The 25730-nt window shown below is 47.6% G+C and overlaps 2 protein-coding genes across 2 annotated transcripts; both read left to right on the top strand.

Moving 5' to 3' along the window:
* Positions 1–4754: 4754 nt before the first annotated feature.
* Positions 4755–21316, top strand: LOC139255826 (histone H1.C6/H1.C9-like). The gene is made up of 2 exons (XM_070874010.1): positions 4755–4877; positions 21050–21316. The coding sequence occupies exons 1-2, from the start codon at positions 4755–4757 to the stop codon at positions 21314–21316; spliced, it is 390 nt and encodes a 129-aa protein (XP_070730111.1).
* Positions 21317–22106: 790 nt separating this feature from the next.
* On the top strand, positions 22107–22418 carry LOC139255812 (histone H4). The gene has a single exon (XM_070874002.1). It carries the CDS (start codon positions 22107–22109, stop codon positions 22416–22418), a length of 312 nt encoding a protein of 103 aa, XP_070730103.1.
* Positions 22419–25730: the final 3312 nt, after the last annotated feature.

Below are 25730 nucleotides of genomic sequence, written 5' to 3'. Positions count from 1 at the left end.
GTTAGACTAGTGATGTGTGAGAGTGTGGGATTGATTATGTATCTGTTAGACTGGTGTTGTGTGTAAGTGTGGAACTGATTATGTATATGTTAGACTGGTGTTGTGTGTGAGTGTGGGATTGATTATGTATGTTAGACTAGTGATGTGTGAGAGTGTGGGATTGATTATGTATCTGTTAGACTGGTGTTGTGTGTAAGTGTGGGATTGATTATGTATCTGTTAGACTAGTGATGTGTGAGAGTGTGGGATTGATTATGTATCGGTTAGACTGGTGATGTGTGTGAGTGTGGGATTGATTATGTATCTGTTAGACTGGTGATGTGTGTGAGTGTGGGATTCATTATGTAATTGACAGTCTCTTGTACTGAACTATTCTTGCTCTGTGTGACTGTTGAATTTAGTTCCTTCTCCACCTGCTGTAGACGGATGATAGTTTGCGATTATCTGTGACTGTCTCAGGAGGAGGTTTGGTTCAGTCCATTACCTCCGTTTCTCTGCTCTTGTAAGTTAGCTGTTGGGTTTGAGAGTCAGTGTACAGACACCAGTGTGGATTGACACCGTGTCAGTGTCTAACTGATCGTGGGTGAGTGTAAGGGAGTGAAATTGGATCTGCCTTTCATTGCGATATGATTGGATTTTGAAACAACACATTATTGTACTGTTCCAAGTGACTGTGGGATGCATAATATAACTGGAAATTTGGATCACTGTGTGACTGACAGCTTCTGCTGCCTGTGACAATATGATTGAGGTCAGTTCTGTCTCTCTGCGCTGAGTGTGATAATGTACTTACTGTGTGTGAGAAGGAGCTGCCTGCACTGTTCCTTGTGTTCTGGGTGGAGTAAAGATCAAATTTATTCTGGCTTGAAGTATTTTGCTCTGAGAATAATAATAGGAGAACACTATTAGTTATGATATGGACAGGTGCCTGTAGACTATAACAATAAAGTTATAATTAATGTGTTTCTTTATAATAAAGTAAAGTATCTGGAGAGAGGAATCTGCGATACAAACAGTGACATTGTCTGACCTCACTGCAGTACAGCGGCACTCAGATTCACCACACCAGGTGTGTAGGATGGTTCTATAGTAAGTTATCAGCATCCAGACACAACCCAAACCCAGCACTGGTCCATGAATGGGACCACCCGATTGGCACAGTCCAGGTTTATATCTCCCACTCCCATGGGACTACCTGTAAAATTCTGAATTGCTTCCTGGAATATAACCACAGGTACCTGGGCTGTACAACAATTGTTCTCAGTCTATTGGAACCGAGTTAAGGGCCTGTGTCATTAACAGAATGTCACAGTGACTCGATGCTGATGTATCTGAGGGAGCGACAATGTATCTCTCGATCACCAGCCACAGGGTTCTGGAGAATTCAACGCACCGAAACAAAATAACCGATTATTGAAATGTCTCCTGTCACACTCCTCTCCTGGTGCCTGCAATAGATGCATTTTGTGAAATTCCTCATATCTTCACTGTCAGGCTGTGTTTCCACTGTTCACTGTACAAGAACAGATGCGGTGAGATTGGAACTGAATCAGGAACATTCATTACTGATTTGGGGAAAGAAAGCAGCAATGATTTCAAAGAGCGAGGTGATTTACTTTCTCTGTTACCTTACACCGTACACACACAGCCCGAGAATGGCCTCTTCCTTCCCCCACTCACTCCGTGTTCCGGAACTAGTTCCTGCTCCACTCTGCTTCTTACAGACAGTCCCCGACTGCCGCTGAACTTACCCTGACACAAAGCCCATCTGCGGACACAGTGCCAATGCGATGAACTGCTGTAAGGAGGCTGATGTTTGCTCCCTTACTCGGGCCCGGGATATCTCTGCTCCCTGATGTGTTCAACGATCATCAGCCCAGCACAGAGGAAACGGCAGCCGCCGACAGAGCTGGAGGAGGGGAGCTCGCCTGGGCCCTTCCCGTCGGTTTAAACACTGTGTGGGGAGGGGAGGAGCAGCATGTATTTAGCACATGCTCAGACCATCTTTTTGTCACAAATTAAATTAGCAAAAATAGGATTGTTTCATAAGTTGCTTTTATCACTAATTAAATGGGCCACACTGAGAGCATGTTAGTTATCATCCGAATTACTGAAGAAACAATTGTGTGAGCCTGACACTGACATCGGTAGTGGGTAAAATGATGGAATCAATTATTAAGGATGTCATAGCAGTGCATTTGGAAAGAGGTGACATGATAGGTCCAAGTCAGCATGGATTTGTGAAAGGGAAATCATGCTTGACAAATCTTCTGGAATTTTTTGAGAATGTTTCCAGTAGAGTGGACAAGGGAGAACCAGTTGATGTGGTATATTTGGACTTTCAGAAGGCGTTCGACAAGGTCCCACACAAGAGATTGATGTGCAAAGTTAGAGCACATGGGATTGGGGGTAGTGTGCTGACATGGATTGAGAACTGGTTGTCAGACAGGAAGCAAAGAGTAGGAGTAAATGGGTACTTTTCAGAATGGCAGGCAGTGACTAGTGGGGTACCGCAAGGTTCTGTGCTGGGGCCCCAGCTGTTTACACTGTACATTAATGATTTAGATGAGGGGATTAAATGTAGTATCTCCAAATTTGCGGATGACACTAAGTTGGGTGGCAGTGTGAGCTGCGAGGAGGATGCTGTGAGGCTGCAGAGTGACTTGGATAGGTTAGGCGAGTGGGCAAATGCATGGCAGATGAAGTATAATGTGGATAAATGTGAGGTTATCCACTTTGGTGGTAAAAACAGAGAGACAGACTATTATCTGAATGGTGACAGATTAGGAAAAGGGGAGGTGCAAAGAGACCTGGGTGTCGTGGTACATCAGTCATTGAAGGTTGGCATGCAGGTGCAGCAGGCGGTTAAGAAAGCAAATGGCATGTTGGCCTTCATAGCAAGGGGATTTGAGTACAGGGGCAGGGAGGTGTTGCTACAGTTGTACAGGGCATTGGTGAGGCCACACCTGGAGTATTGTGTACAGTTTTGGTCTCCTAACCTGAGGAAGGACATTCTTGCTATTGAGGGAGTGCAGCGAAGGTTCACCAGACTGATTCCTGGGATGGCGGGACTGACCTATCAAGAAAGACTGGATCAACTGGGCTTGTATTCACTGGAGTTCAGAAGAATGAGAGGGGACCTCATAGAAACATTTTAAAATTCTGACGGGGTTAGACAGGTTAGATGCAGGAAGAATGTTCCCAATGTTGGGGAAGTCCAGAACCAGAGGTCACAGTCTAAGGATAAGGGGTAAGCCATTTAGGACCGAGATGCGGAGGAACTTCTTCACCCAGAGAGTGGTGAACTTGTGGAATTCTCTACCACAGAAAGTTGTTGAGGCCAATTCACTAAATATATTCAAAAAGGAGTTAGATGAGGTCCTTACTACTAGGGGGATCAAGGGGTATGGCGAGAAAGCAGGAATGGGGTACTGAAGTTGAATGTTCAGCCATGAACTTATTGAATGGCGGTGCAGGCTAGAAGGGCCGAATGGCCTACTCCTGCACCTATTTTCTATGTTTCTATGTAAGAGTGACTAAACTGTTCTACTCGTTCCGTCAGTCTCTGGTGTGTGAGTGTTTCGCTGTCAGTTTCTAATAGGCAGGTATGGGTTTTACTTGCATATTATTGTTCAGATACATGGATGTGGGTTTCATACTGTACCGGTCAGTGTCTGTTATGTGAATGTGGGATTTATTCTGTAACTCTCTGTTTCTGGTATCAGAGTGTGTGTTTTATTCTGTACCTATCAGTTTTTGTGAAGTGAATGAGAGATTTATTCTGTACCTGTCAGTCTCTGCTATGTGAGTTGTGTACCCGTCAAGTTTTGATATGTGAGTCTGGGTTTTATTCTGTACCTGTCAGTTTCTGGTATGTGAGTGTGTGTTTTATCATGTACCTGTCAGTTTCTGGTATGTGAGTGTGTGTTTTATCACGTATCTGTCAGTTTCTGGTATGCGAGTGTGTAGTTTAACCTATATCGTCAGCTTCTGGTAGGGAGTGTGGATATTGACCAGTACCTGTCAGTTTTTTTGGATTGGAGTATGGATTTTATTCTGTACCCGTCTGATTCCGGTATGGGAGTATGGGGCTTAATCGGTACCTGTCAGTTTCTGATATGTGACTGTGGTTTTAATCTGTACCGGTCACTTTCTGGTATCCAAGTGTGGATTGCATTCTGTACCCGTCAGTTTCTGGAATCTGGGTGTTGATTATATTCTGTACCTGTCAGTTTCTGCTATGTGAATGTGGATTTTATTCTGTACTGGTCAGTTACTGCTGTGCGAGTGCAGGAATTAATATGTACCTCCAGTTTATGATATGTGATTGTGTTTTTTTTCTGTACCTGTCAGTTTGTGGTAGATGTGTGGGGTGTCAGTTTCTGGTATTCAAGTGTGGATTTTTACCTTTATATGTCAGTTTGCGCTATGTGAATGTGGGATTCATTCTGTATCTCTCATTCTGGGGTAAGTGAATGTGTGTTTCCTCTGTACCTGTCAGTTTCTGGTATGTGAGTGTGGGTTTTATTCTGAACCTGTCATTTTCTAGTATCTGAGTGGGATTTATTCTGTATCTGTCAGTTTCTGGTATGTGAGAATGAGTTTTATCCTCTGTGAATTTTTTTCTCTCATTATATTGGATGAATGCGATTCAGAAATATTTTGAGTAGAGATGAGCTATTAGTACATTATATAATCCATGTCAGTCTGTGGTACAGTGAGTGAGTGTGGGATTCATTCTGAATCTGTCATAAATGCAAGTGTTTGTTGTTGCTGCAGAAATGAAGATTTTCAGTTACTTACGGTGGTTAACAATTACGCAGAAGAAAATGTCAGAAGCAGCCTCGTGGATAACCGTCGGGAAAGTGCTGTTACTGGTGAGATCACGATTTGCTTGATGCAAACTTCGCTAATAACTCTAGAGGTGATGGAAAAGAAAGCAACATTTTGGGGACGTTTGAGCGAGATGAGAAAACATAATCAGCGCGAGGAGCCCGATCAGAGAGCTGGCGGGCAAGAAGCATTGAGCTCCTGTTTACTGCCCGATGCTATTTCCAAAACAACGGGGAAGAACAGTCCCTGGATCTGGGAACTTGAGGAGTCCTTTCAGCACATGGAACCTGCAGGCAAATCATCCCTTTGAGCCTGTTACATAAGGAACAGGGGGAGGTCATTCAGTCCCTCGAGTCTGTCACATAAGGAACAGGAGGTGGCCATTCAGTCCCTCGAGCCTGTTACATAAGGAACAGGAGGAGGCCATTCAGTCCCTCGAGCCTGTTACATTGGAACAGGAGGAGGCCATTTTGTCCCTCGAGTCTGTTACAGTGGAAGAGGAGGAGGCCCATTCAGTCTCTGTTACATAGGAACAGTAAGCCATTCTGCCCCTCGACTCTGTTACATTAGAAACTCGAGTGGGCCATTCAGCCTTGGAGTCTGCTTTACAGAAATTCAACGCCATTCAGCGCCTCGAACCTGTTACAAATGAATAGGGTGCCATTCAGCCCCTCAAACCTGTTACAAATGAATAAGAAGCCATTCAGCCCCTCGAACCTGTTACAAATGAATAGGAAGCCATTCAGACCTTTGAGTTTGTTGCATAGGAACAGGAGGTGGGCATTCAGCACCTCAGCCTTGCTATAAAGGAATTGGTGGAGGCGATGCATTGACTGGATACTGTTACACAGGAATAGAGGCGGCCATTCATCCTCTGGAGCCTTTTACTTTGGAACAGGAGGAGGCCATTCAGACCCTCAAGCATGTTATGTAGGAACTGGAGGAGGCCATTCAGTCACCTGATAATATTATAGGAACTGGAAGAGGCCAATAAACCAGTAGCACATGTTATATTGCAACTGGAGGAGGCCACTCACCCCATCTAACTTATTACACAGGAACAAGAGGTGGCTGTTCAGCACCGAATGTTGTTAGACAGGAACAGGATGAGGCCATTCTTCCCCTCAAGCCTGTTACATTGGATCAGGAGGATGCCATTCAACCCTTCCATTCTCTTATGTGGGAAGAGGCCATTCAGCCTCTCTAACATTAGAAACACAAGCAGACCACTCAGTCTTTGATTCTGTGACATGGGAACAGCAGGACGTTTTTCATCCCCTCGAGCTTCTTACATTAGGAACAGGAGAAGACCACTCAGTCCCTCAGGTCTGTTACATAGGAACAGGAGTAGGCCAATTCCACCCCTCGGAACTGTTAACCAGGAACAGGAAGTGACCATTCAGCTCCTCGAGCCTATTACATTAGGAACTGGAGAGGGCCATTCAGCTCCTCGAGCCTATTACATGAGGAACTGGAGAGTGCCATTCAGCTCCTCGAGCCTATTACATTAAGAACTGGAGAGTGCCATTCAGCTCCTCGAGCCTATTACATTAGGAACTGGAGAGGGCCATTCAGCAACTGGAGTTAAAAAGCAATAGGACAACGCAATTCTGCCCCTCGGGTCTGTTACATTAGGAATAGGACAAAGGCAATCATCCCCATGGGATTGTTTCATGGGAACAGAAGGAGGGCATTTAGCCCCTCATGCTTGTTACATGGGAACTGGAGGAGGCTATTCAGCCCCTGGAACCTGTTACATAAGAACTAAAGGAGGCCATTCATCCCATTCTAGCCTGATACAAAAGGTACAGGGGAGGTCATTCTGCCCCTAGAGCTTGTTACATATGAACAGGAGGAAGGCATTAAGACCCTCGTGTTTATTACATTAGGAACAGAAGGGCACTCAGTATCTCCAATCTGTTAAATTAGGAATAGGAGGTGGCCATCAGCCCCCTCGGGCCTGTTACACAGGAATAGGAGGAAGCCATTCAGCACCACAAACATGTTTAATTCGGATAACCTGTCTGTGTATCCGCACACAGTGATAGGTACCATACCTACTGTGTGTGAGAAGGAGCTGATTGCACTGTTCCTTATGTCTCAGGTGGTGGAAACTTCACATTTGTTCCAGTTTCTTCAATTCCTTGCCTGTAGGAGGAGAAGGTATCTCTGATCATTCAAAAACAGGAGAGGTACAAAAGACTAAAGTGATGAATATAATCGTTCAATTAATATTCATTATGAACATTCACAAAGGGAAGCCAGCGATACAAACAGTGTGTGTCTGACTCCACTGCAGTACTGCAGCACTCGGCTTCTGCATACCAAATGTGTTGGGCAGATTTACAGCAATTTATTGACATCCAGACACAACCCAACCCCTGCCCTGCTTCAGGAATGGGACTACCCGATGGAGCACGGACTTTTACACAGCTCAGATTGCTACTCCCCTCTCCCAGGGCACTAACCGTTCAACCAAAAACAAAGAGCCACTGTTTAAAACGTGTCCTTCACATTTCTCACCCGGTGCCTGCAATAGATTCTCCTTGTATAAATCCTCAGTGTCCGGCTCTGCTTCCACTACTCGCTGTCCAATGACAACAAACACAGTGAGACTGGAACTAAAGCAGGAACGCTCACTACTGGTTTGCAGGAAGAAAGCAGCAATGATTGTAAACAGCAGATCCTTCCCATTCTGTCTCCCTTACCCGGGACACACGCTGTCCACACACAGCCCGAGAATGGCCTCTCCCTTCCCCCACTCACTCCACGCACTGAGACCAGTTCTTGCTCCACTCCGCCTGTTACACACAGACCCCGACTCCCCCTGAACTTCCCCCGGACTCGGTGCCGATCTCTGAGCCCATCTGCGGACACGCTCCCAAAGCGATGTGCTGCTGTAAGGAGGCTACTGCTCGCTGCCTTACCCCGGGGCCGCGGTATCTCCATTCCCGGCTGTTTCAACCATCTTCTTCCGCTCACTGAGTGAATGGCGCTCACAGGCTGGGGGAGGGCGCATGCGCTCTTCTGCTCACTGGAAATCGACACAGGGGGCGGGGCTTATCCCCGCATGCGCAGGTCTCTGCAACAATTCACCTTTAAAAATCAAAGTGAACTTTTCCCAATTTACTTTTATCAGAATCTGAGCAAAGGAACTGGGCCTGGGGGGCAAGGATAGAGAATGTTTATCATTATCATCATCATAGGCAGTCCCTCGGAATCGAGGAAGACTTGCTTCCACTCCTGAAGTGAGTTCTTTGGTGACTGAACAGTCCAATACGAGAGCCACAGACTGTGTCGCAGGTGGGACAGACAGTCGTTGAGGGGAGGGGTGCGTGGGACTGGTTTGCTGCACGCTCTTTCCGCTGCCTGCACTTAATTTCTTCCACTCTCAGCGATGAGACTTGAAGTGCTCAGCGCCCTCCCGAATGTACTATCTCCACTTAGGGCGGTCTTTGGCCAGGGACTCCCAGGTGTCAGTGGGGTTGTTGCACTTTATCAGGGAGGCTTTGAGGGTGAACTTGTAATGTTTCCGCTGCCCACCTTTGGCTCATTTGCCGTGAGGGAGCTCCGCATAGAGCACTTGCTTTGGGAGTCTCGTGTCTGGCATGTGAACTATGTGGCCTGCCCAGCGGTGCTGATCGAGTGTAGTCAGTGCTTCAATGCTAGGGATGTTAGCCTGTAAGAGGACGCTGATATTGGTACACCTGTCCTCCCAGGGGATTTGTACGATCTTGGGGAGATATCGTTGGTGATATTTCTTAAGCAACTTGAGGTGTCTGCTGTCATGGTCCATGTCTCTGAGCCATACAGGAGGGCAGGTATTACAACGGTCCTGTAGACCACGAGCTTGGTGGTAGACCTGAGGGCCTGGTCTTCGAACACTCTTTTCCTCAGGTGGCCGAAGGCTGCACTGACACACTGCAGGTGGTGTTGAATCTCCTCATCAATGTCTGCTTTTGTTGATATATCGAGGTATGGGAAATGGTCCACATTGTCAAGGGCTGCACCGTGGATCGAGGACAGGCTAGTGGAGGACCTTTGTCTCACAGATGTTTAGCCTAAGGCCTATGCTTTCATATGCCTCAGTAAATACATCGACTATATCCTGGAGTCCAGCCTCAGAATGTGTGCAGACGCAGGTGTCATCCGCGTGCTGTAGCTCAACGACAGAGGTTGGGGTGATCGTGGACCTGGCCTAGAGGCAGCGAAGGTTAAACAACTTCCCACTGGTTCTGTAATTTAGTTCCACTGCAGCGGGGAGCTTGTTGACTGTGAGGTGGAGCATGGCAGTGAGGACGATTGAGAAGAGTGTTGGAGCGATGACACAGCCCTGTTTGACCCCAATCCGGACGTGGATTGGGTCTGTAATGGATCCATTGGTAAGGATCATTGCCTGCATGTCGTCGTGGAGCAGGCGAAGGATGTTGACAAACTTTTGGGAGCATCTGAAATGGAGGAGGAAGTTCCATAGACCCTTGTGGTTGACATTGTCAAAGGCCTTTGTAAGGTCGAAAAAGGCCATGTATAAGGGCTGGTGCTGCTCTCTGCATTTTTCCTGCAGCTGTCGCGCTGCAAATATCATGTCCATTGTGCCCAGGGGCAGTGTCAGGGAGGCCTATAAAAGGCTCGGCATCGGAGAGACAGGAGTTTGAGCAGCGGGAGTCCGGAGCAGTGTTGGAGAGGCCTATAAAAGGCTCGGCATCGGAGAGGCGGGAGTTCGAGCAGTGGGAGTCTGGGGCAGCATCGGAGAGGCCTATAAAAGGCCCAACAGTCGGAGAGGCGGGAGTTCGAGCAGCGGGAGTCTGGGGCAGCATCGGAGAGGCCTATAAAAGACCCAACAGTCGGAGAGGCCTGCTGGTGCAGGTGCAGGGGTAGAAGGTAAACAAAGAAGTAGAAAGAAATCACAAGGTGACGTCACAGCCAAGGGGGTAAGTGATTGGCTGGTGATTGGTGAGTAGTTTTTATTTTTATTTTCCCTATCAGTGGGTAACCTTTATCATTGTTGTTGCCAAATTAAGTAGATCTAAGGGTTAACTCATGGTAGGAGAGCTCAGACAGGTGTCATGCTCCTCCTGTATTATGTGGGAACTCAGGGACGTTTCCAGTGTCCCTGACGACTACATATGCAGGAAGTGTACTCTGCTGCAGCTTCTGACAGACTGCATTGCGGTACTGGAGCTGTGGGTGGATTCACTCTGGAGCATGCATGATGCTGAGGATGCCATGAATAGCACGTTTAGTGAATTGGTCTTACCGCAGGTAAGGGTTACACAGACAGATGGGGAATGGATGGCCAACAGGAAGGGCAGTGCAGAGGTCTCCTGCGGTCATCCCCCGCCAAAACAGATACACTGCTGTGGGTATTGTTGGGGGGATGACTCATAGGGCAGGGCAGCAGCAGCCAAGTTCATGGCATTGTGGGTGGCTCTGCTGCACAGGAGGGCAGGAAAAAGAGTGGGAGAGCAATAGTGGTAGGGGATTCTATTGTAATCGGAATAGATAGACGTTTCTGTGGCCACAATGGTATGTTGCTTCCCAGGTCAAGGTTCAAGGATGTCTCGGAGCGGTTGCAGGACATTTTGAAGGGGGAGGGTGAACAGCCAGTTATCGTGCTGCATATAGGTACCAAAGATATCGGTAAAGAAATGGGATGAGCTCCTACAAGCTGAATTTAGGGAGCTAGGAGCTAAATTAAAAAGTAGGATCTCAAAGGTAGTAATCTCAGGATTGCTACCAGTGTCACGTGCTAGTCAGAGTAGGAATTGCAGGATAGCTCAGGTGAATACATGGCTTGAGGAGTGGTGTAGAAGGGAAGGATTCAAATTCCTGGGACATTGGAACCGGTTCTGGGAGAGATGGGACCAGTACAAACCGGACAGTCTGCACCTGGGCAGGAACGGAACCAATGTCCTAGGGGGAGTGTTTGCTAGTGCTGTTGGGGAGGCGTTAAACTAATATGGCAGGGGGATGGGAACCTATGCAGGGAGACAGAGGGAAGTAAAATGGGGACAGAAGCAAATGATTGAAAGAAGAAAAGTAAAAGTGGAGGGCAGAGAAACCCAAGACAAAAATCCAAAAGGGCCACATTGCAGCAAAATTCTAAAAGGGCAAAGTGTGTTAAAAAGAAAGTCTGAAGGTTCTCTGCCTCAATGCAAAGAGTATTCATAACATGGTTGAAGAATTAATTGCACAGGCAGCAATGAATGAATATGATATAATTGGCATCACGGAGACATGGCTCCAGGGTGACCAAGGCTGGGAACTCAACATCCAGGGGTATTCATCATTCAGGAAGGATAGACAGAAAGGAAAAGGACATGGGGTAGTGTTGCTGGTTAACGAGGAAATTAACGCAATAGTAAGGAAGGACATCAGTTTGCATGATGTGGAATCTGTATGGTTGGAGCTGCGGAATACCAAAGGGCAGAAAACGCTAGTGGGAGTTGTGTACAGACCACCAAACACTAGTAGTGAGGTTGGGGACAGCATCAAACAAGAAATTAGGGATGCATGCAATAAAGGTACAGCAGTTATCATGGGCGACTTTAATCTACATATAGATTGTGATAACCAAACTGGTAGCAATATGGTGGAGGAGGATTTCCTGGAAAGTGTTAGGGATGGTTTTCTGGACCAATATGTCGAGGAACCAATTAAAGGGCGGGCCATCCTAGACTGGGTGATGTGTAATGAGAAAGGACTAATTAGCAATCTTGTTGTGCAAGGCCCCTTGGAGAAGAGTGACCATAATATGGTAAAATTCTTTATTAAGATGGATAGTGCCACAGTTCCTTCAGAGACTAGGGTCCTGAACTTGAGGAAATGTAACTTCGATGGTATGATATGTGATATTGGTTAGAATAGACTGGCAAATGATCCTTAAAGGGTTGATGGTGGATAGGCAATAGCAAGCATTTAAAGATCACATGGATGAACTTCAACAATTGTGCATCCCTGTTTGGAGTAAAAATAAAACGGGGAAGGTGGTTCAACCGTGGCTAACAGGGAAATTAAGGATAGTGTTAAATCCAAGAAAGAGGCATATAAATTGGCCCAAAAAAGCAGCAAACCAGAGGACTGGGAGAAATTTAGAATTCGGCAGAGGAGGAAAAAGGGTTTAATTCGGAGGGGGAAAATAGAGTGTGAAGGAAGCTTGCCAGGAACATAAAAACTGACTGCAAAAGCTTTGATAGATATGTGAAGAGAAAAAGATTAGTGAAGACAAATGTAGGTCCCTTGCAATCAGATTCAGGTGAATTTATAATGGGGAACAAAGAAATGGCAGACCAACTGAACAAATACTTTGGTTCTGTCTTCACGAAGGAAGACACAAATAACCTTCTGGAAGTACTAGGGGACCGAGGGTCTTGTGAGAAGGAGGAACTGAAGGATATCCTTATTAGGCGGGAAATTGTGTTAGGGAAATTGATCGGATTAAAGGCCGATAAATCCCCGGGGCCTGATAGTCTGCATCCCAGAGTACTTAAGGAAGTGGCCCTAGGAATAGTAGATGCATTGGTGATCATTTTCCAACAGTCTATTGACTCTGGATCAGTTCCTATGAACTGGAGGGTAGATAACGTAACACCACTTTTTAAAAAAGGAGGGAGAGAGAAAATGGATAATTATAGACAGGTTAGCCTGACATCAGTAGTGGGGGAAAAGTTGGAATCAATTATTAAAGATGAAATAACAGCGCATTTGGAAAGCAGTGACAGTGACAAGTCAACATGGGAAATCATGAAAGGGAAATCATGCTTGACAAATGTTCTGGAATTTTTTGAGGATGTAACTAGTAGAGTGGACAGGGGAGAACCAGTGGAGCTGATGTATTTGCCCTTTTGACAAGGTCCCACACAAGAGATTGGTGTGCAAAATTAAAGCACATGTTATTGGGGGTAATGTACTGACGTGGATAGAGAACTGGTTGCCAGACAGGAAGCAGGGAGTCGGGATTAACGGGTCCTTTTCAGAATGGCAGGCAGTGACTACTAGGGTGCCGCAGGGCTCAGTGCTGGGACCCCAGCTATTTACAATATACATTAATGATTTGGATGAAGAAATTGAGTGTAATATCTCCAAGTTTGCAGATGACACTAAACTGGGTGATGAAGTGAGCTGTGAGGAGAACGCTAAGAGGCTGCAGGGTGACTTGGACAGGTTAGGTAGGTGGACAAATGCATGGCAGATGCAGTATAATGTGGATAAATGTGAGGTTATCCACTTTGGGGGCAAAAACACGAAGGCAGAATATTATCTGAATGGCGGCAGATTAGGAAAAGGGGAGGTGCAACGAGACCTGGGTGTCACGGTACATCAGTCATTGAAAGTTGGCATTCAGGTACAGCAGGTGGTGAAGAAGGCAAATGGTATGTTGGCCTTCATGGCTAGGGGATTTGAGTATAGGAACAGGGAGGTCTTACTGCAGTTGTACAGGGCCTTGGTGAGGTGGTCAGTTTGGGTCTCCTAATCTGAGGAAGGATGTTCTTGCTATTGAAGGAGTGCAGCGAAGGTTCACCAGATTGATTCCTGGGATGGCTGGACTGACATATGAGGAGAGACTGGATTGACTGGGCCTGTATTCACTGGAGTTTAGAAGGATGAGAGGGGATCTCATTGAAACATATAAAATTCTGACGGGACTGGACAGATTAGATGTAGGAAGAATGTTCCCGATGTTGGGTAAGTCCAGAACCAGGGGTCACAGTCGAATGATAAGGAGTAAGCTATTTAGGACTGAGTTGAGAAGAAACTTCTTCACTCAGAGAGTTGTTAACCTGTGGAATTCCCCACTGCAGAGAGTTGTTGATGCCAGTTGATTGGATATATTCAAGAGGGAGTTAGATATGGCCCTTACGGCTAAAGGGATCAAGGGGTATGGAGAGAAAGCAGGAAAGGGGTACTGAGTTGAATGATCAGCCATGATCTTATTGAATGGTGGTGCAGGCTCGAAGAGCCGAATGGCCTACTCCTGCACCTATTTTCTATGTTCCTCTGTTTCTATGCACCGTAGGGGACGAAATCCGCACTGTGATTCTGGGAGGTTCTCCTCGGTCACAGGGTGAAGATGGTTGAGGAGGACTCTAGCGACAACCTTCCCAGTGGTTGATAGCAGGGAGATTCCTAAGTAATTGCCGCAGTCGGACTTGTCCCCTTTTTTAAAGATGGTCACGATCACTGCAACTCTCAGATCTCCCGGCATACTCTCCTCCCTCCAGATGAGGTCATGTATCCGCGTCAACAGCGCCTCTCCGCCATACATTAGTGCCTCAGCAGAGATACCATCCGCTCCCATAGCCTTGTTGTTCTTGAGTTGTCTTATGGCTTTTCCTACCTCATGCACCGTTGGGGTTTCACTGAGGTGGTGGCGGGTCGCATGCTGCGGGATGGAATTGAGAACACTCGAGTCAAAGGCAGAGTCTCGATTGAGGAGATCTTCAAAGTCCTCCTTCCAGCGGGACCCTGACAGCCTCGGTGTCCTTGATGGTTTCCTCGTTCTTGGCCAGCAGTGGGGTGGGTCCTTGGGAGTTTGGATCATAGGTGGCCTTGACTGTGATGAAAAATCCTCACACATCATGGCTGTTGGCCAGTTGTTGTATCTCCTGTGCTTTCTCCATCCACCAGCTGTTTGTTAGGTCCCAGGTTTTTTGTTGGACCTCAGCCTTGAGCTGCCTGTAATGTTGCTTTGCTGCTCCTGAGTTGTGTTGTTGCTTGAGGCTCAGAAATGCTCTGCGCTTGCGATCTGTTAGTTCTTGGATCTCCTGATCATTCTCATCAAACCAGTCCTGGAGTTTTCTGGTTGAGTGACCAAGTGTCTCTTCACAGGCACTGGTTATGGAGGCCTGAAGGGCAGAGAATGTTTAAAGCTGGGGGCCTTGCCTCTTTGAGATGCTCAATTTGGGATCATGCCATGCAGGATGTTTTTCTCTTCGTGAGCCCGTCTTCACCAAGCAATCCTGCAGAATCATCGGAGGGACTAGGGAGCAGGAGTGTTTGCTGGGACTGTGCAGGAGTTAATATCTGACAGAAACGTTCCCAGATTAATTTAATTAGAGTGAAACACTCAGTCACTGAGAATAATACCGAACAGCCATGAGCTGCAAGATTACAGGGAGTACAACAGGCAAGCGATGGTTAAATGTGGGACCTTGTTTCTCTCAGTCTCTGACACTGTCCAGCAGTGTGGGATTAATAATGTCTCCCTCTGTGGTACAACAGCAGTGAGAGAGGGGACTGCATCTTCTATCTCCCCAATGGGACTTTCAGGATAAAACCGGACCTCACAGGTCAGTCTGGAACTGCTCCTGTGCATGTTTCTGTGTCTCACCGCCAGACCTCGATCTCTCCTGTCTCTCACTCAGCACTCTCCCCCATCTCTGACTCTGTTACAATCCTCTTTCTCTTGTACTGTCTGTGATGGGGGATACTGCTAATGAGCATGATGTGGAAACACTATTGGAAGTACAATCCTGATACTGTTTCTGTTTCTCTCTCTGGTGCTGTACATGACGGTGTGGCACTGTGACTGAGCGTAATATGGGAACACTGATACCAAGTGTAAGACTGATAAAGTGTGTGTATCTCTCTCTATCTTTCGTAGTGCGGTACAGGAATGTCTGATACTAGTATTGAGCGTAATATGGAGACACATCTCTGGGTGATGAGCATGGGATGGATAGGACACTCGTTACTGTTGAATGTCCCTCAGTTTAGGAGGCGAGAGACAAAGAAAGGCTGGAGGGACGGTGAACATATAATTTATATTTTCATACTAATCAAACATATTTCTGCATTGGAACAATATAACAACTTAACAGTAGATATGAGTTAAGCCAGCCACTGCTGTGATTGGCTCCTGCCCCTGAATCTGGGGAACAGACACTGAGGAGCGCCGGCCTCGGAGTGTTTAACACTTACTGAGCTGCGAAACTACAACTAACCCCGAGAATCGGCAGCACAGGCCGAGCGGAGAGGTAACCCTGTGCTGGGAGCTGTAAATCTGGGACAGTTTGTGCTGTGAATGTGCAGATGTGAACATTGTGTGAGCGAGAGTGTGTTAAAGGGGCGGCCCGGTGAGATTAATGTCACTGTGTTTGTGTGTCCGTCTCATCGCCGGATTCCAGAGTCCCTCTTGTGTAAAATTCAAAGATTTCCCTGTCACAGGATCGCCCTGCTGCCCTGCTCAGGTCTAAAGTGGGAATTAAACGTCAAGTTTGATGTGATTTCAAATTTCAATCGAAAAACAGAGAAAATGTCCGCGATCGGGTGAGAGAGCGCGATCAGTGCAGCAATAAAACGGGTTTAAATCCAAATTGCTGTCTTCAATTCGGATGAAACTTTCTCGACAACAAACATCCCGGTCTTCGGGACAGAAAGAGGCCAGTCTGGGAATCTGGAGGGCCAGGGTTGAATTGGAATCGGACAGTTAATGAGGAGAGAGAAACACAGAGAGGCTGGAGGGGCGGTGAGCTGACAGCAGGATGTCTCGCCCCGTCCGCTCGCTGCCTTTAAGTTGCTCTGTGCCGCCGCCTCCCGTTTCATTTCTGACCGAGCTCTGACTGTCAGAGAGATTTTCCACAGAGCCGCCGACATGACTGACACTGCAGCCGCCGAAACCGCTCCTCCTGCCGCCGCAGCTCAAACCAAGGCTCCCAGCAAGAAGAAGAAGGCAGCTCCCCGCTCCAAGCCAGCCGGCCCCCGTTGGGCGAACAGATCCTCAAGGTTGTGGCCGATGGCAGCGATCGCAAGGGGATGTCTCTGGCCGCGATAAAGAAGGCTCTGGCGGCCAAAGGCGTGGATGTGGAGAAGCGCGGGTCCCAGATCAGGTTCAGTATCAAGAAGAATGTGACAAATGGCTTCCTGGTGCAGACCAAGGGTACGGGCGCCTCGGGCTCCTTCAAACTCGCTAAGAAGGAAAACCAGGGGAAAGTGGGAAGGAAGGTAAAGAAACCAGCAGCCAAGGCTTAGCAGTCCGGGGAGCGTCGAGAGAGACGTACTTGTGCAGCTCCAGCTGAGAGAAGTCAAAAAAGAAGTAGAAAGAAATCAAAAGGTGACGTCACAGCCAATGTGGTAAGTGATTGGCTGCTGATTGGTGAGTAGTTTTTCTTTTTCTTTATTAGTCAGTAACTTTTAACATTGTTGTCGGCAATTTAAGTGTATCTAAGGGTTAAGTCATGGCAGGACAGCTCGGTCGTGTGATATGCTCCTCCTGTACCATGTGGGAACACGGGGACAATACCAGTGTCCCTGACGACTACATGTGCGGGAAGTGTGTCCACCTCCGGCTACTGACGGTCCGCGTTGCGGAGTTGGAGCTGAAGGTGGATTCACTCTGGAGCATCCACGATGCTGAGAATGACGTGAGTATCACGTGTAGCGAGTTGGTCTTACCGCAGGAGAAGGGTCCACAGCCAGCGAGGGAATGGAAGACCTGCAGGAAGAGTAGTGCAAAGAAGGTAGTGCAGGGGTCCCCTGTGGTCATCCCACTGCAAAACAGATACACTGCTTTGAGTGCTGTTGAGGGGGATGACTCATCAGGAGCAGGCAGCAGCAGCCAAGTTCATGGCACCGTGGCTGGCTCTGTTGCACAGGAGGGCAGGAAAAAGAGTGGGCGAGCGATAGTGATAGGGGATTCAATTGTAAGGGGAATAGATAGGCGTTTCTGCGGCCGCAACCGAGACTCCAGGATGGTATGTTGCCTCCCTGGTGCAAGGGTCAAGGATGTCTCGGAGCGGGTGCAGGACATTCTAAAAAGGGAGGGAGAACAGCCAGTTGTCATGGTGCATGTTGGTACCAATGACATAGGTAAAAAAAGGGATGAGTTCCTACGAAATGAATTTAAGGAGCTAGGAGCTAAATTAAAAAGTAGGACCTCAAAAGTAGTAATCTCGGGATTGCTACCAGTGCCACGTGCTAGTCAGAGTAGGAATTGCAGGATAGCTCAGATGAATACGTGGCTTGAGCAATGGTGCAGCAGGGAGAGATTCAAATTCCTGGGGCATTGGAACCGGTTCTGGGGGAGGTGGGACCAGTACAATCCGGACGGTCTGCACCTGGGCAGAATCGGAACCAATGTCCTCGGGGGAGTGTTTGCTAGTGCTGTTGGGGAGGAGTTAAACTAATATGGCAGGGGGATGGGAAACAATGCAGGGAGATAGAGGGAAACAAAAAGGAGGCAAAAACAAAAGACAGAAAGGAGATGAGGAAAAATGGAGGGCAGAGAAACCCAAGGCAAAGAACAAAAAGGGCCATTGTACAGCAAAATTCTAAAAGGACAGAGGGTGTTAAAAAAACAAGCCTAAAGGCTTTGTGTCTTAATGCAAGGAGTATCTGCAATAAGGTGGATGAATTAACTGTGCAAATAGATGTTAACAAATATGATGTGATTGGGATTACGGAGACGTGGCTCCAGGATGGTCAGGGCTGGGAACTCAACATCCAGGGGTATTCAACATTCAGGAAGGATAGAATAAAAGGAAAAGGAGGTGGGGTAGCATTGCTGGTTAAGGAGGAGATTAAGGCAATAGTTAGGAAGGACATTAGCTTGGATGATGTGGAATCTATATGGGTAGAGCTGCAGAACACCAAAGGGCAAAAAACGTTAGTGGGAGTTGTGTACAGACCTCCAAACAGTAGTAGTGATGTTGGGGAGGGCATCAAACATGAAATTAGGGGTGCGTGCAATAAAGGTGCAGCAGTTATAATGGGTGACTTTAATATGCACATAGATTGGGCTAACCAAACTGGAAGCAATACGGTGGAGGAGGATTTTCTGGAGTGCATAAGGGATGGTTTTTTAGACCAATATGTCGAGGAACCAACTAGGGGGGAGGCCATCTTAGACTGGGTGTTATGTAATGAGAGAGGATTAATTAGCAATCTCGTTGTGCGAGGCCCTTTGGGGAAGAGTGACCATAATATGATGGAATTCTGCATTGGGATGGAGAATGAAACATTTAATTCAGAGACCATGGTCCAGACCTTAAAGAAGGCTAACTTTGAAGGTATGAGGCGTGAATTGGCTGGGATGGATTGGCGAATGATACTTAAGGGGTTGACTGTGGATGGGCAATGGCAGACATTTAGAGACCACATGGATGAACTACAACAATTGTACATTCCTGTCTGGCATAAAAATAAAAAAGGGAAGGTGGCTCAACCGTGGCTATCAAGGGAAATCAGGGATAGTATTAAAGCCAAGGAAGTGGCATACAAATTGGCCAGAAATAGCAGCGAAGCTGGGGACTGGGAGAAATTTAGAACTCAGCAGAGGAGGACAAAGGGTTTGATTAGGGCAGGGAAAATGGAGTATGAGAAGAAGCTTGCAGGGAACATTAAGACGGATTGCAAAAGTTTCTATAGATTTGTAAAGAGAAAAAGGTTAGTAAAGACAAACGTAGGTCCCCTGCAGTCAGAATCAGGGGAAGTCATAACGGGGAACAAAGGAATGGCGGACCAATTGAACAAGTACTTTGGTTCGGTATTCACGAAGGAGGACACGAACAACCTTCCGGTTATAAAAGGGGTCGGGAGGTCTAGTAAGGAGGAGGAACTGAGGGAAATCCTTATTAGTCGGGAAATTGTGTTGGGAAAATTGATGGGATTGAAGGCCGATAAATTCCCAGGGCTTGATGGACTGCATCCCAGAGTACTTAAGGAGGTGGCCTTGGAAATAGTGGATGCGTTGACAGTCATTTTCCAACATTCCATTGACTCTGGATCAGTTCCTATGGAGTGGAGGGTAGCCAATGTAACCCCACTTTTTAAAAAAGGAGGGAGAGAGAAAACAGGGAATTATAGACCGGTCAGCCTGACATCGGTAGTGGGTAAAATGATGGAATCAATTATTAAGGATGTCATAGCAGTGCATTTGGAAAGAGGTGACATGATAGGTCCAAGTCAGCATGGATTTGTGAAAGGGAAATCATGCTTGACAAATCTTCTGGAATTTTTTGAGGATGTTTCCAGTAGAGTGGATAAGGGAGAACCAGTTGATGTGGTATATTTGGACTTTCAGAAGGCGTTCGACAAGGTCCCACACAAGAGATTGATGTGCAAAGTTAGAGCACATGGGATTGGGGGTAGTGTACTGACATGGATTGAGAACTGGTTGTCAGACAGGAAGCAAAGAGTAGGAGTAAATGGGTAGTTTTCAGAATGGCAGGCAGTGACTAGTGGGGTACCGCAAGGTTCTGTGCTGGGGCCCCAGCTGTTTACACTGTACATTAATGATTTAGATGAGGGGATTAAATGTAGTATCTCCAAATTTGCGGATGACACTAAGTTGGGTGGCAGTGTGGGCTGCGAGGAGGATGCGGTGAGGCTGCAGAGCGACTTGGATAGGTTAGGTGAGTGGGCAAATGCATGGCAGATGAAGTATAATGTGGATAAATGTGAGGTTATCCACTTTGGTGGTAAAAACAGAGAGACAGACTATTATCTGAATGGTGACAGATTAGGAAAAGGGGAGGTGCAAAGAGACCTGGGTGTCATGGTACATCAGTCATTGAAGGTTGGCATGCAGGTGCAGCAGGCGGTTAAGAAAGCAAATGGCATGTTGGCCTTCATAGCAAGGGGATTTGAGTACAGGGGCAGGGAGGTGTTGCTACAGTTGTACAGGGCATTGGTGAGGCCACACCTGGAGTATTGTGTACAGTTTTGGTCTCCTAACCTGAGGAAGGACATTCTTGCTATTGAGGGAGTGCAGCGAAGGTTCACCAGACTGATTCCTGGGATGGCGGGACTGACCTATCAAGAAAGACTGGATCAACTGGGCTTGTATTCACTGGAGTTCAGAAGAATGAGAGGGGACCTCATAGAAACATTTAAAATTCTGACGGGGTTAGACAGGTTAGATGCAGGAAGAATGTTCCCAATGTTGGGGAAGTCCAGAACCAGAGGTCACAGTCTAAGGATAAGGGGTAAGCCATTTAGGACCGAGATGCGGAGGAACTTCTTCACCCAGAGAGTGGTGAACCTATGGAATTCTCTACCACAGAAAGTTGTTGAGGCCAATTCACTAAATATATTCAAAAAGGAGTTAGATGAGGTCCTTACTACTAGGGGGATCAAGGGGTATGGCGAGAAAGCAGGAATGGGGTACTGAAGTTGAATGTTCAGCCATGAACTCATTGAATGGCGGTGCAGGCTGGAGGGGCCGAGTGGCCTACTCCTGCACCTATTTTCTATGTTTCTATGTAAAACTCCAGCCAAGAAACCAGCAGCCAAGAAATCTCCGGCCAAGAAACCAGCAGCCAAGAAATCTTCGGCCAAGAAACCAGCAGCGAAGAAATCTCCGGTCAAGAAGGCGCCAACAGTAAAAAAGACAGCGAAAGCGGCGGCTAGGAAGAAGGCGGCGGCGGCGAAGCCCAAGAGCCCCAAGAAGGCCTCGGGCGCAAAGGTGAAGGCGGCCAAAAAGGTGGAAAAACCGAGGGCCAAGGCCAAATCAGCAAAACCCAAGAAAGCAACGCCCACAAAGTAAATAAAAAATTCAACTTGTAAACATCTGAACACAAAGGCTCTTCTCAGAGCCACCCACACCTCAGAAAAGAGCTGATCCCCGAATCAAATGACCCCTGTCCCGGGGCTGGGCTCAGATTTCAGACAGAAAACATTGAACATGAAGCCAGGATCCCTGGTGACTCGCTGACATTGGCTGCACTCACCCCTCCCCCAGTGTCTGCAATAAAACACACAGAGAATGGGATGTCCGGCCCGAGCCTCACTGTAACTGGGGATGTGTTCGGCTCCAGTCTCAGTTCCTGGTCATTGTCATTTCACAGATGGTAAGGGGGAGAGTCTGTGAGACGGTGATACTGGCGGAGATACCCCGCCTCACAACTCAAACCCTAAACACCACATTCTCCAAATCAGCTGGAATAAGGTGTTTGTAAACTGCTGAACCCGTCTGTGAGAGGAAGTGTGGGGAGATTAACAGGGAAGGGGCTGTATATAGGCGGGAATATTCGCGATTGCTAATTTTAACGAGACATTTAAAAGCTTCTGGTTTCTGGAAGCTTTGAATATAAATTCCGAGTCTGTTTCGGTTCTATTGTGGGAAAATGTTTTGAAATTGGCGGCTGCAGAAAGCTGGAGGCGGAGCTGGAAGATCAGAGGCCGCTCTCTGCTCTGTCTGTCAATCTTGACTATGTCTCCTCCCCTTCCCGCCTCTCTCACTCTGCGCTTTCTCAGTCAGGTCGGCTCCGGCTATATAAAAAAGAGCCGGGAGGAGCTCGCGTCTCATTCAGCGGCTGTTTGAGTGAAGAATCATCATGTCTGGTCGAGGTAAAGGAGGCAAAGGACTGGGTAAAGGCGGAGCCAAGCGGCACCGTAAAGTGCTCCGTGATAACATCCAGGGCATTACCAAACCAGCCATCCGCCGCCTGGCTCGCCGTGGCGGTGTCAAGCGGATCTCGGGCCTGATCTACGAGGAGACCCGCGGGGTGCTGAAGGTTTTCTTGGAGAATGTGATCAGGGATGCGGTCACCTACACTGAGCACGCTAAGCGCAAGACGGTCACTGCCATGGATGTGGTGTACGCTTTGAAACGGCAGGGCCGCACTCTTTATGGATTCGGCGGCTAAATAACTCGACCTTTTCCCCCAAATACAACACAAAGGCTCTTCTAAGAGCCACCCACCGCCTCACAGAGAGAGCAACGACCTGGGGATCGGAGCGCGGACAGTTTGGTTGGGAAATGGTTTCGGCTGTTTAATTAATGGAAAGAAAGATTTGGATTTATATAGCGCCTTTCACGACCAATGTCTCAACACCAATGAAGTACTTTGAGAGTGTAGTCGCTGTAGGAATATGGGAATTAAATATTTTACAACTATTGTAAATATGAGAGATCAGAAACTCCGGCTGACAGTCATAATTACCGGGCGGGATACACAGTCTCCTCACATAATTCCTGTCATGTGAGGTTTCTGTGTGAGAATCGATTAAATGGTATGGCACTGGCGGGATCGATGCGGGACTTTGTGTTTACAGGAAGCAGTGACCGGGGATTTATTCCCGCCCTGTACAGACCGATCAGGGAATAGAACATAATTCAAACCGGAATGTTACAGAGAATGGGATTGGTGACTTATAATGGGGCACAATCGCCGTTATAAGGAGCGGATTCTTAAATTGCTGGCGGGAAATTAGATTTTATTTAATCTCTGTTGGTTGATCCTGTGAAATTGGCGGGCTTTTTGAAATTAACGAACTGTCAGTTTCAGTTCAGCCAATCAGGGCCCAGTAATCCCCGCCCTTCATTTTCACTCTCGGTGCTTGGGTCAAACTTGATTGGCTGGAGCCTGACCGCCAATCACATCCCCGGGGCGGACCCTCACACACTTTAAAAGGAGGCCCCAGAGGCCATTCTGCATTAACAATCTATGTGTCCCAGATTGTGCTGAGATCCGTTCAGGAAAATGGCCAGGACCAAGCAGACAGCGCGCAAATCCACCGGAGGGAAAGCTCCTCGCAAACAGTTGGCGACCAAAGCGGCCCGGAAGAGCGCTCCGGCCACAGGCGGAGTGAAGAAGCCTCATCGCTACCGACCCGGCACCGTGGCTCTGAGGGAGATCCGCCGCTACCAGAAATCCACTGAGCTGCTGATCCGCAAACTGCCCTTCCAGCGCCTGGTGCGGGAGATCGCTCAGGACTTCAAGACCGACCTGCGCTTCCAGAGCTCGGCCGTCATGGCCCTGCAGGAGGCCAGCGAGGCTTACCTGGTGGGGCTCTTTGAGGACACCAACCTGTGCGCCATCCACGCCAAGCGAGTCACCATCATGCCCAAAGACATCCAGCTGGCTCGCCGCATCCGCGGGGAGCGCGCCTAGACTCCCCCTGCCTCGGCTCGAAGCTTCGGCACCAAGTGCAACAACGGCTCTTCTCAGAGCCACCAAATCAGCAAAGGAAAGAGCTACGATCTCTTGTAACCAAAGCTTCGTGTTCATTAACCCATTGTAGGGACGGGCAGAGTGCGGTGGACTGATTACTGATCGTGTGTTCATATACCAGCTCCCTTCACATGGGAGTTATTGACGATTAATTAATGAGCCCTTTAATATTTTCAGAAACTGACATCGGCTTTGCGTCGCTCTGACCTCGAGTTCCCCGGGGCAGAGCACAGATTTCCCCATTCGGCGTTGTCGGAGAATGGGGGCAGGCAGATCTGGGAAGGACTGCAATTGACCCGGGTCCTGTGTGTGTACATCGCTCGCTGATGCAGTGCGGTCTAAACTGACCGGCTTAGCAGAGAAATACACAGCCCGGGAACGGCCGGAGCTCCCGAGAACAGAACCAGCATTCAAACTTATCTCACACCAGACCAGAATTAAACTAGGCCCTTTTATTACTACATTAATTCATCACCGACGACTCTCTAGTTTTCAGACAGATTAAAGAATATTTAAAGAACCGGTAGCGGTATTTATACAATTGTTGAGTGACAATTCGCTGTTAACAGGAAGCGTGTATGTGTGAGCAGAGAACCGTAATGCAGATACTGGGAACTGAAAACTCTCATACGGATAAGGGGTAAGCCATTTAGGACTGAGATGAGGAGAAACTTCTTCACTCAAGAGTTGTTAACCTGTGGAATTCCCTACGGCAGAGTTGTTGATGCCAGTTCGTTTGATATATTCAAGAGGGAGTTTGATGCGGCCCTTATAGCTAAAGGGATCAAGGGGTATGGAGAGAAAGCAGGAAAGGGGTACTTAGGGAATGGTCAGCCATGATCTTATTGAATGGTGGTGCAGGCTCGAAGGACCGAATGGCTTACTCCTGCACCTATTTTCTATATTTACAGGTCTAAAACAGGCCCATCTATCGGTACATGAATTAAATGACTGACTGCATTAAGACAGTAAGCAGCCCTTTCAAAGATACTGTGGGTGGCTCTGAAAAGAGCCTTTGGGTTATTAGATTAAATCTTGTCCGCTTTACTTGGTCTTGGACGAAGTGGTGGTTTTCTTGGGCAGCAACACAGCCTGGATATTAGGCAGCACCCCACCCTGAGCGATGGTCACCTTTCCCAGCAACTTGTTGAGCTCCTCGTCGTTGCGGATGGCCAGCTGCAGGTGTCTAGGGATGATGCGGGTCTTCTTGTTGTCGCGGGCCGCGTTGCCGGCTAACTCCAGGATTTCAGCGGTCAGATACTCGAGCACAGCAGCCATGTAGACCGGGGCTCCGGCACCCACACGCTCAGCGTAGTTCCCCTTTCGCAGGAGCCTGTGAACACGGCCCACAGGGAACTGCAGTCCGGCCCGGGAGGAGCGAGACTTGGCCTTGGCCCGAGCTTTACCGCCAGTTTTTCCTCTTCCAGACATTTCCACGGTCCACAAGTTCAGACAAGAATGAGAAACTCCTCCCACATCTGCCCTTCTTATAGCTTCTGGACGGATGCAGGGAACGAACTTGTGATTGGTCGCTCTGCGGTGGATTTCATTGGTCTTTTCCGCTGACCAATCATCGTCTGTTTAGCCCGCCAATGGAAAGACGGCGAAAATTACTGTTCGACTTCCAACGAATCTTCAATTTCAAAAAACCAGCCAATAATTTTTACAATGCGGATTAAATTAATAAATTCACCATTAGCCAAAGATTTCCAAACACTTTTTATTTCCTATTGCCGTATTCCATATTACCTTCCAAATTCCAGGGTGTTACAATCAGGTTTAAATTCGGGTTCAGTTTCAAACATTCTGTAACAGGACACATTCCAGCTCAATCTTTGTACAATTTGGGAATCACAGATCATGGATCGATCCTCCGCACAGGCGGGAGTGAGACCAGAACTGGGAGTCCTTCTGTGAAAAGAGAAGAGGGACACAGGGTTCAAACTCCCTGTTCTGGTCTCTGTAAGAACTCCCAGTCTAGGCTGTTGCACTCGGAATCTCGGA

This window comes from Pristiophorus japonicus, unplaced genomic scaffold (genome assembly GCF_044704955.1).
Source record: "Pristiophorus japonicus isolate sPriJap1 unplaced genomic scaffold, sPriJap1.hap1 HAP1_SCAFFOLD_637, whole genome shotgun sequence".
Classification (NCBI taxonomy): domain Eukaryota; kingdom Metazoa; phylum Chordata; class Chondrichthyes; family Pristiophoridae; genus Pristiophorus; species Pristiophorus japonicus.
This window is presented reverse-complemented; position numbering and strand designations above follow the sequence as displayed.

What these genes read in the sequence shown, in the direction of transcription:
- LOC139255812 (XM_070874002.1), top strand. Translation starts at nt 22,107, where the DNA reads ATGTCTGGTCGAGGTAAAGGAGGCAAAGGACTGGGTAAAGGCGGAGCC.
- LOC139255826 (XM_070874010.1), top strand. Translation starts at nt 4,755, where the DNA reads ATGCAAGTGTTTGTTGTTGCTGCAGAAATGAAGATTTTCAGTTACTTA. An exon ending in TCGGGAAAGTGCTGTTACTG is followed by an intron (nt 4,878 to 21,049) that starts GTGAGATCACGA and finishes ACTCCAGCCAAG; the next exon opens with AAACCAGCAGCCAAGAAATC.